The sequence below is a fragment of the Chiloscyllium plagiosum genome, chromosome 4, assembly GCF_004010195.1.
Source record: "Chiloscyllium plagiosum isolate BGI_BamShark_2017 chromosome 4, ASM401019v2, whole genome shotgun sequence".
In the NCBI taxonomy this organism is placed as follows: domain Eukaryota; kingdom Metazoa; phylum Chordata; class Chondrichthyes; order Orectolobiformes; family Hemiscylliidae; genus Chiloscyllium; species Chiloscyllium plagiosum.
In genome coordinates, this window is record NC_057713.1 from 12,119,451 (window position 1) to 12,132,969 (window position 13,519).

At 40.8% G+C, this 13,519-nt stretch overlaps 1 protein-coding gene across 6 annotated transcripts in view; it reads left to right on the forward strand.

Annotated features, from left to right (window-relative positions):
* Positions 1 to 13,519, forward strand: part of cep192 (centrosomal protein 192) — a 192,995-nt gene that overhangs the window by 6,809 nt on the left and 172,667 nt on the right. For all 6 annotated transcript variants that reach the window (XM_043687705.1, XM_043687704.1, XM_043687702.1 and 3 more), the window contains exons 2-3: positions 12,761 to 12,949; positions 13,385 to 13,507. In XM_043687705.1, coding sequence (XP_043543640.1) covers positions 12,783 to 12,949; positions 13,385 to 13,507 — 290 coding nt within the window. In that variant the 5' untranslated portion in view covers positions 12,761 to 12,782. The remainder of the gene's footprint in view (positions 1 to 12,760; positions 12,950 to 13,384; positions 13,508 to 13,519) is intronic.

A 13,519-nucleotide genomic window follows, 5' to 3' on the forward strand; every position in this document is an offset into this window, starting at 1 on the left:
TTCCACCCAAATAACTTCTCTGGATGTATTTCCGAGAATATCCTACCTCAGCACAGCTGCAATGCTATCCCTTATCAAAAATCCACTCCTCCTCCTCTCTTGCCTCCCTTTCTATCCTTCCTGTAGCATTTGTATCCTGGAATATTAAGCTGCCAGTCCTGCCCATCCCTGAGCCATGTTTCTGTAATTACTATGATATTCCCAGTCCCATGTTCCTAACCATGCCCTGAGTTCATCTGCCTTCCCTGTTAGGCCCCTTGCATTGAAATAAATGCAGTTTAATTTATTAGTCCTACCTTGTCCCTGTGTTCCCTGACTGCTTGACTCTCTTCTGTTCTCAACTGTATCAGTCTCAGATTGACCTCTTTCCTCACTATCTCTCTGGGTCCCATCCCCCCACCTTACTGGTTTAAATCCTCCCAAACAGCTCTAGCAAATTTCCCTGCCAGTATATTAGTCCCCTTCCAATTTAGGTGCTAACCATCCTCCTTATAGAAGTCACTTCTACCCCAAAAGAAATTCCAAAGATCCAAAAATGTGAATCCTTTCCCATACACCAGCTCCTCAGCAGTGCATTCATCTGCTCTATCCTCCTCTTCCTGCCCTCACGAGCTAGTAGCACCAGGAGAATTCCAGATATAACTACTCTCGAGGACCTCCCTTTTTAAATTCCTGCCTAACTCTCGAATCTCCCTTTGGACACTCGACCTTTTCCCTTCCTATGTCATTGGTTCCAGTGTGGACAATGACATCTTGTTGGTCCCTATTCCCCTGTGAGAACATTCTGCACCCTCTCTGAGACAGTCTTGATCCTGGCACCAGGGAAGCAACACACCATTCTAATTTTTCGCTGCTGGCCACAAACGTCTGTCTATTCCTCGGACTAGAGAATCTCCTAACACAATTGATCTCTTGGAACCCGACGTACCCCTCGTTGCATTAGAGCCAATCTCAATACCAGAAACTTGGCTGTTCGTGCCACATTCCCTTAGAATCCATCACCCCTTGCATTTTCTAAAACAGCATACTTGTTTGAAATGGGTATAGCCACAGAAGGCTCCTGCACTAGCTCTCTTACCTTTCCTGGAGTTAACCTATCTATATGACTGTATCTGAGACTTTCCTCCTTCCTATACTTGCCATCCATCACATACTGTTGTTGTTGTCAATTCCTCATTACTTCCAACTGTCTGCCCAACCGATCCATTCGATCTGATAAGATTCTTAACCAACAGCATTTATGGCAGATATAATCCGCTATAATCCTTAAACTCTCTTTTAAACTCCCACATCTGACAAGAAGTAGATATCACTCTACGAAAGGCCATGTTTGCTTCTTCACAATCTTCAGACCCAGAAAATAACACCATCTTATTCCTCTACAAGCTCTGCCTCAGGTGAAATTAATAATTATGGCTTATATTGTAAGTTTAATCAAGTGACATGTCTCCAAAAATATATAATCAAGAAAGAACCCACTCTACTCACTACTGCAGACTTTCTGCAGATCACACTTAAAATAACAATTAACTTAGCTGCTTCTGTGCTGTGAACTTCACCCAATAGTTCCTCCAAGATCAATTCGGAATTTCACTGTTTAATTTTCCCAGACGCACTCTGATGTCCAGCGATACATGAAACAGCAAAGGCAGTGTCAGTTTCTTTCCCTCTTTCTCTCCTGCACTGACCTCATCATGTGCTTCCTTTGTCTGTTCTTGTCCCTTTTAAAACTGCTGTTGTTTTGACTCTTTTTCTCCAAAGTTCCAAAACAATGCAATAGCATATAAAACAGTAATTGCTGCTCCTGGAATTCGAGGAAATCCCCTCCAGCACCTAAAATACTTCAAAAAAGGAGCAGCTGTTACAGCCAGAAATTTTTCCCATCCTGAATATTTATAGATAGTCAGGGTCCTCTGGGCTAGTGACGACGATATTTCATCCTCTTGCCAATTCAATTTTGAATGCCTCAGCCATCAGCTGTAGATGTATCCGAAGTGGCTGTTCCCAGTCTAATTTGGTCAGATTCTGCTTTATTTTAATGCAGTCTTAAAAGTCCTACCACCAAATGCAAAACATCCTTCTTTTTTTTAAACAACCTTTTAAAATGTACGATGTTGAAGTAGCTTGTATTAAAATGCTGTCCCACTACCACCTTGAACACTTTTCTGACCTTGTTCTCTGGAATTCACGTTAGCATTGAATTGTCCCTTGTTAACCTTTTCCATGTTGATGTAAAAGCTCTCCCAAATACATTTCAAGCAATAGGCCCCCTGTAAACCCTTGATGCTGTGGATATCCCAATTAACGTTGGGGAAGTTGAAATCCTGAACATAATTACACTATTATTGTTTTTACATATCTCACTAAATTGCATATCTGTTCCTCTATTGCTGGCTAAGTGGGGCTAAAACGCATGTCAAGCAGTGTGACTGAACCCTTTTTTAAAAAAAGTTTTAAATTGTACCCTCAGTCTCAATTGAAAACCCTTCCAAAATTATCATCCCTCCTTACTACAGTAGCTGACTCACTGATAATGTGACACTACCTCATTTATACCCTACCCTGTTCTGCTTGAAGATCCTATATCCTGAAATGTTGAGTCGTCAGCTCTTCTCCCTCAACTAAGTCTGTGATGGCAATGCCACCACAATTCCACATCCTTAACTAATCTGTCTTTCATATAATACTCCTAGTGTTGATACTAAGAACTTAAGAACGAGGAACAGGAGTAGGCTGTCTGGCCCTTCGAGCCTGCTCTGCCATTCGGTAAGATCATGGCTGACCTTTTCATGGCCTCAGCTCCACTTACCTGCCCTTTCACCATAACCCTTAATTTTTTGAACAGTAAAAGGAATTATTTTGGCTTTAAAAACATTTACTGAGGAAGCCTTAACCACTTCACTGAGCAGGGAATTCCATCAAGTCGCAGTCTTCTAGGTGAAGACATTCCTTCTCAATTCATCCTAAATCTGCTCCCCCTAATCTTGAGGCTGTGCCCTCTTCTCCTAGTTTTATGTAGAAGTAGAAAGGATAATCTATTCCCTTCATAATTTTATGTTTCTAAAAAATCCCCCCCCTCCGCCCTGATTCTAAATTCCCATGAATATAATCCTAGTGTATTCGGTCTCTCCTCATAAGCCAACTCCCTCAACTCCCAGAATCAATCTAGTCCACCTCCTCTGCACTCCTTCTAGTGGCAGTACATCCTTTCTCAAGGAGACCAAACCTGCACACGCTACTCCAGGTATGGCTTCACCAGCAGTCCACAGCTGCAACATAAATTTCTCTGCTTTTAAACTCAATCCCTTCAGCAATGAAGGTCAAAATTCCATATGCTTTCTTAATTACATGTTGTACCTGCAAACCAACCTTCTGTGATTCATATGTAAGGGCATCCAGGTCCCTCTGCACAGCAACATGCTCCAATTTCTTACCATTTAAGTCATGTCCTTTTTACTGTTACTCCTACTAAAATGGATGACTTCACATTTATTAACATTGTACTCCATTTGCCAGACCTTTACCCACTCCCTTAAAGTATCTGTTCAAAGTTTCAGTCCTCTGCACAATTTGCCCTGCCACTCGTCTTAGTGTAATTGGCAAACTTTGACACACTACATGTGGTTTCCCCCAACTCCAAATCATTTATGTAAATTATGAATAATTGTGGTCCCATCACTGATCCCTGAGGCACACCGCTAGTTGCTGCCAACCAGAATGCGATTGCTGTCCACCATTTATTTCCACTCTTCTGTTAACCAACAGAAAGCAATTCTCTATCCATGCTAATATGTTGCCCGTAATGCCTTGCACCTTTTATCTTAAGGCCATCCAGCCTCCCTTTACTCCCTTGAAACTTGGCATGAGCTCCTTCTGTCCTTGTCGCTTTCCTAGAATAGGCTGTATTTGTATTAGGAAAAAAACTGTGTAAACTCTTCAACATGATGCTGTCACAAGTTATTCCTTGTGTTTTGTTTCAACTGAGGCGGGAAATGGGGTGACAACATTGGCGTAGATATTGTCGTCCCGTTTCCCGCCTCAGTCGAAGCAAAATGCTCAGAGACACCGTATCGCTTTACCTACTACATCTTTATTACAGGCCCTGGAGGGAGGGAGAACAATTGTCCATGAGTTCTCTGTCTTCTCTCTCAAGCAGCAGTTTCTTAATTAATTATATCGTCATTTTACAAGGAGGAGCATTCAGATAAGGCAACATAAATGTTGATTGGGTAACCATTACAATCAGCGAGTGTCATTAGTAAAGATTAAGCCATCTGTTGTTACACAATGAATAATTGGCTTCACATAATGAATACTTTTCACCTTGTTGACCCATTACCCTTTCCTCCAGCACCCCATTGTTAACTGCAAGTTCTTATCTGATCTGAGTCATGCTCAGCAGATCCTCTTGTTTCACAAAACTCAAACTTAACTCTTTCCCTACCTGCTCATACACTATACACATTCCCACAACAAGGTAAGACTCCCCAAAAGACTATTCTAAAAATATTGGTATTAACCAAGGTCTTGGAAGTGGGAATGTTGAAAAAATGAAGTGTGGCATTTATGTAGATGCCTCATTATATTACAGCCAATGAATGACTGACTGAAGTTTAGTTGTAGGCATGCAATTTGTGAGCAGCATGCTGTCTTCATAAGATTGTTGTAATATTCAGGTCATTTAACGTATCTTGGGAAGCAAATGAACTTTAAGTAATTACTTAAAGCATGAGAATAATTTTGGCTGGTTAAAGTCATGAACCTATCGTGAGTGAGGTATAATGCATGCTGTATGTGGCTATTGTAATGTTTGTTGTATCTTTCTTCTCCTATTGGTAACCTGCACTTGCAGAGTGTCTGTCTGTATGAAGTATTTCAGTTGTATTCCACATTGTTAGGTTTTCAGGCAGCACAACTACTGATGGGATGTGAGGAAGATAGAAGGTTGTGTTTCTAGAAATGGGGAAGATAAATGAAATTTTAAGTACAAGCCTGCATTTTTGGGAAATGGGAGGGAAATAAATGAGAAATCAACCTCCTCAAAACTATTTGCTTCAATAATCTGCATTGTGTGTAATATGTTCTATTATGCTGAATTTGTTTTGTATTGTATGGGAAATTGATCTTTTTCTGTCTTGGAATTGATTTCTTTCTTGTGAATGTTGGACCGGCCATAACGGCATGTGGCACTTGTTGCATCATTAAAGTCTGAAGTTTGAGAGTTGGAGACTCGTATAACAAAGGTGTATAGTTTATGTTATCGTTAGGGAATTTGGATTTTCTAAATGGTGTCAGCTGGAGTTTGGCTTCAGTTCTGTAAAGGTTAAATTTTTGAGGTCAGCAAATAATTTGGAAAAGTGACTGAAATACATCACTTTCTGAAAACGTGCCTAGTCCTATACCTCTGGTGTTTATTGAAGTGTTTTACGTTGAGTTTATGACAGAAAAACAAGTGATACATCACTGGTAATCCAGTTTGAATTCATTTCAGAAGAATCCAGTTTTCTTTTCAGCAGGAAAAATAAGGATTTCAGTCTAGGAGAGCAAAATTTAACCGATCTGCTAGACTGAAATGAAGTGTCCATGTGATGAGAGTTTGTGTAAGAGATGTTCAAGTCGTCAGAACTGGAAAGAAGGCTCTGGTCGTTTCAGCAGCTGAAAGAGGAAAACTGATAAGAGATCATGTGGGAAGGAGTAGAAAACACTGTGGTGGCACAGTGGCTTAATGGTTAGCACCGCCTCTCAGTGCCACAGACCCAGGTTCAATTCCAGCCTCAGGCAACTCTATATGGAGTTTGCGCATACTCCCTGTGTGTGTGTGGGTGTTTCCTCTGCGTGCTCTGGTTTCCTCCCACAGTCCAAATGTTAGGTGAATTGGCTGTGCTAAATTGCTTACTCACGGAGCGCTTCAGAGAACATCTCCGGGACACCCACACCAACCAACCGCACCATCATGTGGTTGAACACTTCAATTTCCCCCTCCTACTACGCCAAGGACACGCAGGTCCTGGGTCTCCTCCATCGCCACTCACTAACCACCCGACACCTGGAGGAAGAATGCCTTATTTTCTGCCTCGACCCTCCAATGCCCTGGCATCAATGTGGTTTTCACCAGTTTCCTCATTTTCCCTCCCCGACCTTATCCCCAGTTCCAAACTTCCAGCTCAGCACCGCCTTCATGACCTGACCTACCTGCCTGTCTTCCTTTCGACCTATTCGCTCCACCCTCCCCTCTGACCTATCGTCGTTACCCCCACCTTCATCCACCCATTGCTCCCTCAGCTACCTTCACCGCCCTCCTCCCATTTATCTCTTTACCCCGAAGCTCCCAGCCTCATTGCTGATGAAGGGCGTTTGCCTGAAACACTGATTTCCTGCTCCTCCGGTGCTGCTTGACCTGCTGTGCTTTTCCAGCACCCCACACTTGACTCAGTGCCAAATTGTCCATAGTGGTCAGGGATGTGTAGGCTAGGTGCATTAGGGAAAATGTAGAGTATTAGGGGAATGGGTCTGAGTGGGTTACTCTTTGGAGGGTTGATGTGGACTCATTGGGCCAAATGGCGAGTTTCCACACAGTTGGGATTCTATGAAATGCTGCTGATCTGTACTATGGATCCCTGCGCATCAGTGAGAATCAAATATGTCATCAGTTTACAGACTGGAAAGAATAAGAATAATGAGACAGTGGCTTTTCACAGTCCAGATGTTAACAGGAATAGCTTGTCTACAAGGTAGAGAGGGAACAACATTCTTTAAATTTTAACCGAGAACTTTTATTTTAGCCAATATGTAGAAAACCCAATAAATGAGAGGGTGGTTACGGCCTAATACTCAGCAATAGGCCTAGGCCGGTGGTAGACTGGTGCTTGAGATCCTTACATACTTGAAGCAACTGCAACACGCCAACTTCTGTGAACAACCAAAATTTTATTAGACAAGTTCAGTGCAAGCTTTCTGGAGAAGTCCTTTAATAGACTTCATAATGCTTGCGAAGCCATATCAAGGGATTTTTCTGAACAAAGGAAACACTCCGTCCTTCTACAAAATCTTTACATCGCAGTCAGTAATGCCCACAAGATAACCCCCAACCATTCCCCCACAGTCACATGCCACTCAATGTAGTGACCTAATTATCTCCAGAAACAATGTAATTTAAGTCATCCCTTAATGGTCAAATCTCTTGTGAATCGTTTTTTTAATTACAGGGAGTAATCAAAATTCCAACTGCAATGTTTTGATTTTTTTTGTCATCATCTCCTATTCAATGTAAATTCACTCTGAATAACTAGGAAATGGCTGTGCAACTGGCTCTGACTAGCAAGAGGTGGGAATGTAAATTCCTCATTCTACCTGTAAGACAGAGACTTTCCACCCAGCCTCAGGACATCCAATTTCCTGCAGGTCAGCAGATCAAATTAGCCCTGAACATCTCAGAAGTCTTTGGAGATGGTGACTAAACTTAGTGAGATTTAGGATTATTATGGAAAGGTGTAATATGGGGGTTATGTATATAAATTTCTGAACAGGGGAAGGCTAATTTTACCAAAATGATATGATTTGGCTCAAGTGGACTGCGAATAGCTACTTGTACACTAAAAACTGTCAGTAGTGGGAGACATTCAAGGAGCAAATAGTGAGCATGCCGGGCAGTGCTCTTTCCTATAAAGACAAAGGGCATAGGCTGAAGACTCCAGGATGTCAAGAGGCTGAAAAGTTGGCATTAAGAAAAGGGAAGCCTATGGCAGGTAGAAGGCCTAGTAGAATCTGTAAAGTTCTTATACTGTAGGGGGAGCTTGCAAAAATTAGGAAAGCAAAAATGAAGCATTGGCAGTTAGAATGAAGGGAAACCTGAAGGGATGTTTTTTGAATTCCATAAAGTGCAAGAGAATGATTAGGAACCTTTAAAGGTCATAGAGGTAATCTTTTATGTGCACACTAAGTTTTGCATCAGTTTTCACAATGAAAACTGACATCGGTATAGACATCAGGGTGGAGGACTGTGCAATATTAGAAATCAACACTCTGGAAGTACTAGCTGATATATGCCTCAAGTAGATAAGTAGGCTCCTGCTAAATGTATCCCATGCTGTACAGGGAAGCAGTGGAGGTGATGTAGGGGCCCTGGCAGTAATTTTCAAATCCTCTCTGGCCACAGGTGAGTTGGCAGAGGGCTGTGAATTTTGTCCTATTATTTTAAATAGAAAGGGAGTAAGGGGTCAGTGAGGAAATTGCAGGCCAGTCAGTCTTGGTGGTGGGTAAGTTACAAAAGGAAGTCTGTTGAATAGTATACATGTGCTCTTGGAAAAAAACATATTAATCGGGCATAGTTAGTATCGATTTAAGGGAGTCCTGTTTGACAAATTGTCAGCTTTTTTGAAAAAGTAACCAAGAATGTTAATCAGCATTTCTCATGTATGTAGACTTCAGCAAGGCTTTTCATAAGGTTCTTTATGCAGACCAGTCAAGAAAGAACCCATGGGATTCAAGGTAGTGTGCCTGGTTGGATCCGAAATTAGATGAGGTAGGAAGTTGGTAGAGGGATTTTTCTTAGACTTAGAAGTCTATTTCCAGTGGGGTGGAGCAGGGCTTGTTGCTTGTTTATGATTGATCATTAATGATTTGGACTTAACCTCTGCATTTATGATCAATAATGACACACCAGTTGGTAGTGTGGGAGGATAGTTAATAGCAGCAGAGGATATCAATTAACTTGTCATTTGGGCAGAGCAGTGGCAAATATAATCCATCCTTGAGAAATGAAGTATGAACTTGGGGAAGTCTAACAAGGCAAAGGATTATATTGAATGATATACCTAACAAAGTACTGAAAATCAAAACGACTTTGTACATATATACAGACCCATGAAGCTACCAGAGTGGTAAATAAGCTTGTTCAGAAGTCAAGAGGTAATTGCCTTTTCACTGAGGCATAGAGTACAAGGGCATGGTGGTTATGTTAAAACTGAAAAAACTGCCTTGGGCTGTAACTGGAGTTCTGCATGCTGTTCTGACCACGACATTGTAGGAAGGATGAGATTGCATGAGAGAGGGTGCAGAGATTACCAGAATGCACCTAGACTGAGTCTGTGCTGAGGGAAGATCGGATAGCTGGTGGTGTTTTCCTCTTTGGAGCTGTAAAGTTTGTGAAGGCACCTGGGAGAGGTGCACAAGATTGAGGGGCTTCAGGTGGATTTAAAAAAAAGGCACGTTACCTTTTGCATTAGTCGAGGGGTCAGTAGCCAGAGAGTATAGATTTTAAGGTTAAGGAAGGCTAAGAGGACAATTGAGGAGACATTCAGTCAATGAGGGTGGTGAAAGTCTGGAACTCCTTGCTGAAAAGGATGGTTGAGTTAGAATCTCTCTCGTGGTATTCAGATAGTCACCTTAGCCTCTAAGACTGCAGACCATGAGCTCAAAAATGGGATTTAGTGTAAGTCAGATCTTTGTCAGTCTAGACATAATGAGGTTGAATGGACTGCTTTTGAGTTATAAATGTTTGAATTTACATTTAAAGTAGGAATGATATTCGTCTGGATGGATTAAGTTGTTGCAATGAGGGGAAAAGACAAGATGATGAAGACAGAGGCACATGTTGCCAGAGGATTTTTTTTAAACAAAAACTAATTCCCTAAAAATACTATAATGAATGTATCAAGGTTTACAGCAGATACTTGATGAAAGGCAATTAATATAAAGTGCTGTAATTAATTAGTGCAGGTAGCAAAAGAATGATTGATCCTCCTTTTTTTTTAATTTTGAGTGGATTATTCCAGCATTTGTATAAAATGCAACCACTTCTTTGAGGTTATTTTGCCAAGTACAATGCTGTGACTTTGATTCTTGCAGTCAGAGTTTTTGAAAGTTTGTATGGAATAACTGAACACAACAATACGAAGTTATTCTTGTTGCCTAGTCTTTTGAGGAGAAAGTGAGGTCTGCAGATGCTGGAGATCAAAGTTGAAACTTTATTGCTGGAACAGCACAGCAGGTCAGGCAGCATCCAGGGAGCAGGAGATTCGACGTTTCGGGCACAGGCCCTTCTTCAGGAAAGGCACCTGAAGAAGGGCCTGTGCCCGAAACGTCGAATCTCCTGTTCCCTGGATGCTGCCTGACCTGCTGTGCTGTTCCAGCAATAAAGTTTCAGCCTAGTCTTTTGAACCTTGATTGTGATTGACCAGGGGTCCAACTTGCTTCATTTCATTTTAAAACAAAACAAAAACTTAATTTGAAGTTGAGTCACTCATTTCGGCCTCTAGCTTGCTCAGTCATTCAACAAGATCATGGCTGGCCACTTATTTCACCCCGATTTCTCATTCTATTCCTCTTTTTTCTTTGGCCCCTCAGGGAATTTGAAGAGTTTTTAATCTTGGCTTTTTTGAGTATTACTGGGTAATATGCAAATGTTCAGTGGGTACCCACCACTGAACATTTGCAGCTCTGAATAAAGAAGTCTGAAGATTTGCAACCCTTTGAGTGAAGGAATATGTCTTAACTTACCAGTTTGCGTTATCCTAAAACTTGAGCCCTAGTTCAAATCTTTCCATTAGGCAACCAGCTTTTCAGTATCTCGTCTGTCAATATCTCTAAGATACCTGGTATATCATTGACATTTTAGAGTCCTTGCACAGAAGATGGTAGTTTGGCTCAACGAATCCAAGATGGTGTTCTGTTGACTAATCTTATCTGTTCCAATCTCCACTCTATCTTGTAGCCCCTTAGGTTTACATCTCATGTGCACATCCAGTTTCCTTTTGAAATAATGCATTCTCTTCTCCTTCCACCTGTTTTAGGCAATGTATTTAGGTCATTCAATATTTGTAACTTAAAAAGTTGTTCTGCTTTTTATTATGCTCCACATTTTATGAACTTATTATGCTGTTGCTGTGCAGTTACAATACGATTGGTGTTTGTCACGTACTTGATGCAGCCTTTAAACCAAACACACTGGGTAATATGGGCATATGAATTTCAGTGTTCTTGTGTGGAAACCTGTCAAAGGTCTTCTGGAAGCCCAAATAGATCATGTACACTTGCTCACCATTATCTATGTAGTTTGTTACCTCAAAGAATTCTAACAGATTTGTCAGACATGACCTCGTCTTGGTGAAACCTTCTGACTCTGCCCTATTTACCATGCACTTTCGAGTAAACTCTTTTTTTTTTTTTGTTTGACAAAAAAAAGTAAATAAAAACAATCTATGTTCAGAGATGTTATTGACACCACTGAAGTAGACAGGACTTGAACATATGTCAGGGTTAGGGACAAGAAGGGCCTTCTAGCCTATGCACCTGGTATTCCCAGGCGCACTCCCATCCAACTACTAACCAGGCGAGAGTGTGCTTAGCTTCCAAGGTCAGACTAGAATGGTCATACTTTGCAATATAATCCATTGTAATGGATTCTCAAATCTTAGTAATGGCTGAGGTCAGGCTTATCAACTATGTCTCTGTCTCCCTCCCGTAGATTGCATTCGCCATTCTCCAGTTGCTGGCACCCTTTTTGATTCCTGAAAGTTTAGCACCAAATCCTCTACAATCTTCTTCAGAACTCCTGGAGTGTCATCCATCTGGTTCAAGTGATGTACCCACCTGACCTTTCCGCTTCCCCAGTACCTTCTCCTTAGTGATGGTCCTCTGCCGCTCTATTGTCATGAAGTTCTGGTGTCTTCCCTGTGAATTCTAATGCCAAGTATCTATTCAGTTCTTCTGCTTCTTTGTTCCTCATTTACTACTTCTCCAGTCTCATTTTCCACCAGTCCAATATCCCCTCTTCCTTCTCTTTTACTTTATATATAATTTTTTTTGGAAAAGCCTTGCAATTTTCTTTTATATTCCTGGCAATGACAGCTATACAGTGGTCCAGGCATTTAGCGGAGATATGACCCAGAGTTAACCTGCTTGATATTAATATTTTCCTAATCAACTTGTTCAGAACTGCTGCTTCCCAACTTTTGAAGTAGGTAGGACTTGAGCCCAGGCTTCCTGGCCTGAACGGCTATCTCTATCATTTCCCTACGAGCCCAATAAGCCTGGTTTTAAATTTTTATAGCAGGTAGGTTAATTGTTAATGGTCATTCATGATTATCTGGTCCATTCTCCATCAGCCTCTCTACCAATTAGAATCTACTTGCCAACCAATCAGCGCACTTTCTCCATGTAACATAAATGTTGGTTTTTCTCCTTAATGAGTGCAACAAAAGCTTTGTCAAATTTTTTTCTAGCAATAAATCAAATTTGTTGTACTGTAATGACTTATCCATGTATTACCAAATGTGTACTCAAGATGATCTGTGCTTCAATCCTAAAAGGAATTTGTGTTGGTATTGTTCATATTTTGAATATGACATTTTTTTCCTCTTTTAATCTAAAGCCTTTTTTTTTAACTGTAACAATTTATCTGAAAAATGGCACATCAAATAGTTATGGGGAGAAAGTGAGGTCTGCAGATGCTGGAGATCAGAGCTGAGAATGTGTTGCTGGAAAAGCGCAGCATTCAGGGAACAGGAGAATCGACGTTTCGGGCATAAGCCCTTCATTCCTGTTCCCTGGATGCTGCCTGACCTGCTGCGCTTTTCCAGCAACACATTTTCACATCAAATAGTATGGCAATTCTAAAGAAATACATATAGCAGAGCTTGAATCAATGATGTTCCAACTTGAATATGTATTTTGTGGCAGAACCAAGTTTGAACAGGAATAGTCATGATGTATTCAAGTTGCTTGTTTTACTAAAATTTATTTACTTAAATCTTTTTTGTAGCTATAGATCAAACACTTGTAAAATGGAAAGTGTCAGAAATCTGGAGGATGAAACATTTCCAAGCTTTCTGTTGCAATCTGAGAGGGGCAATAGCAGCGAAATGCTAGAAAATGTCACTGTCTCATCAAATTTTGGACTGCCTATGGCTGCTTCAACAGTTGCTAAAGATAAATCTGATTCCGGGAAGAGGTGAGCTACATAACTTTGTGCATTTATTTTTTCTTCATTCAGAGAATTCTAATCGAAGAGCTTACAACGCTCCATTAAAAATGCTCATGACATTTCGGAAGATTTGGGAACTTTTGAGTCTTGTCATTGATGAATCTTTGACCATCATTTCACACAAAGTGGATTGCAGCACATTCAAGAAGATGCTTAAGATTTGTAGGAGAGCCATATTTCTTGGTAGAACTTGTCCTGAGGTCAAGGCTGAGGGTACCAAGTATTGAGTTGACACAGTGGCACCTTAGTCTTTTGAGTCAATGCTATGTGAAATAATGCACAGGATGGCAACAGCTTTTTTGGGAATTAAATGCTGCATGTGTGATTCCGATTAACTTAACATTTTACCTTTTTTGAGATTGTGGAATAGCAGTTTAAGCAAATTTAATTTTTATTTTGTAGACCACCAGATGTTCAATCTTCATACTTGGAAGAAGGAAGGTTTTCTACAGTAGATGCACATCCATCTAATGTTTCGAACTCTGAAACCTGTCAGAAGTTTGCACTTAGTTTTAAAGATGAGTTGTAAGTATTTAG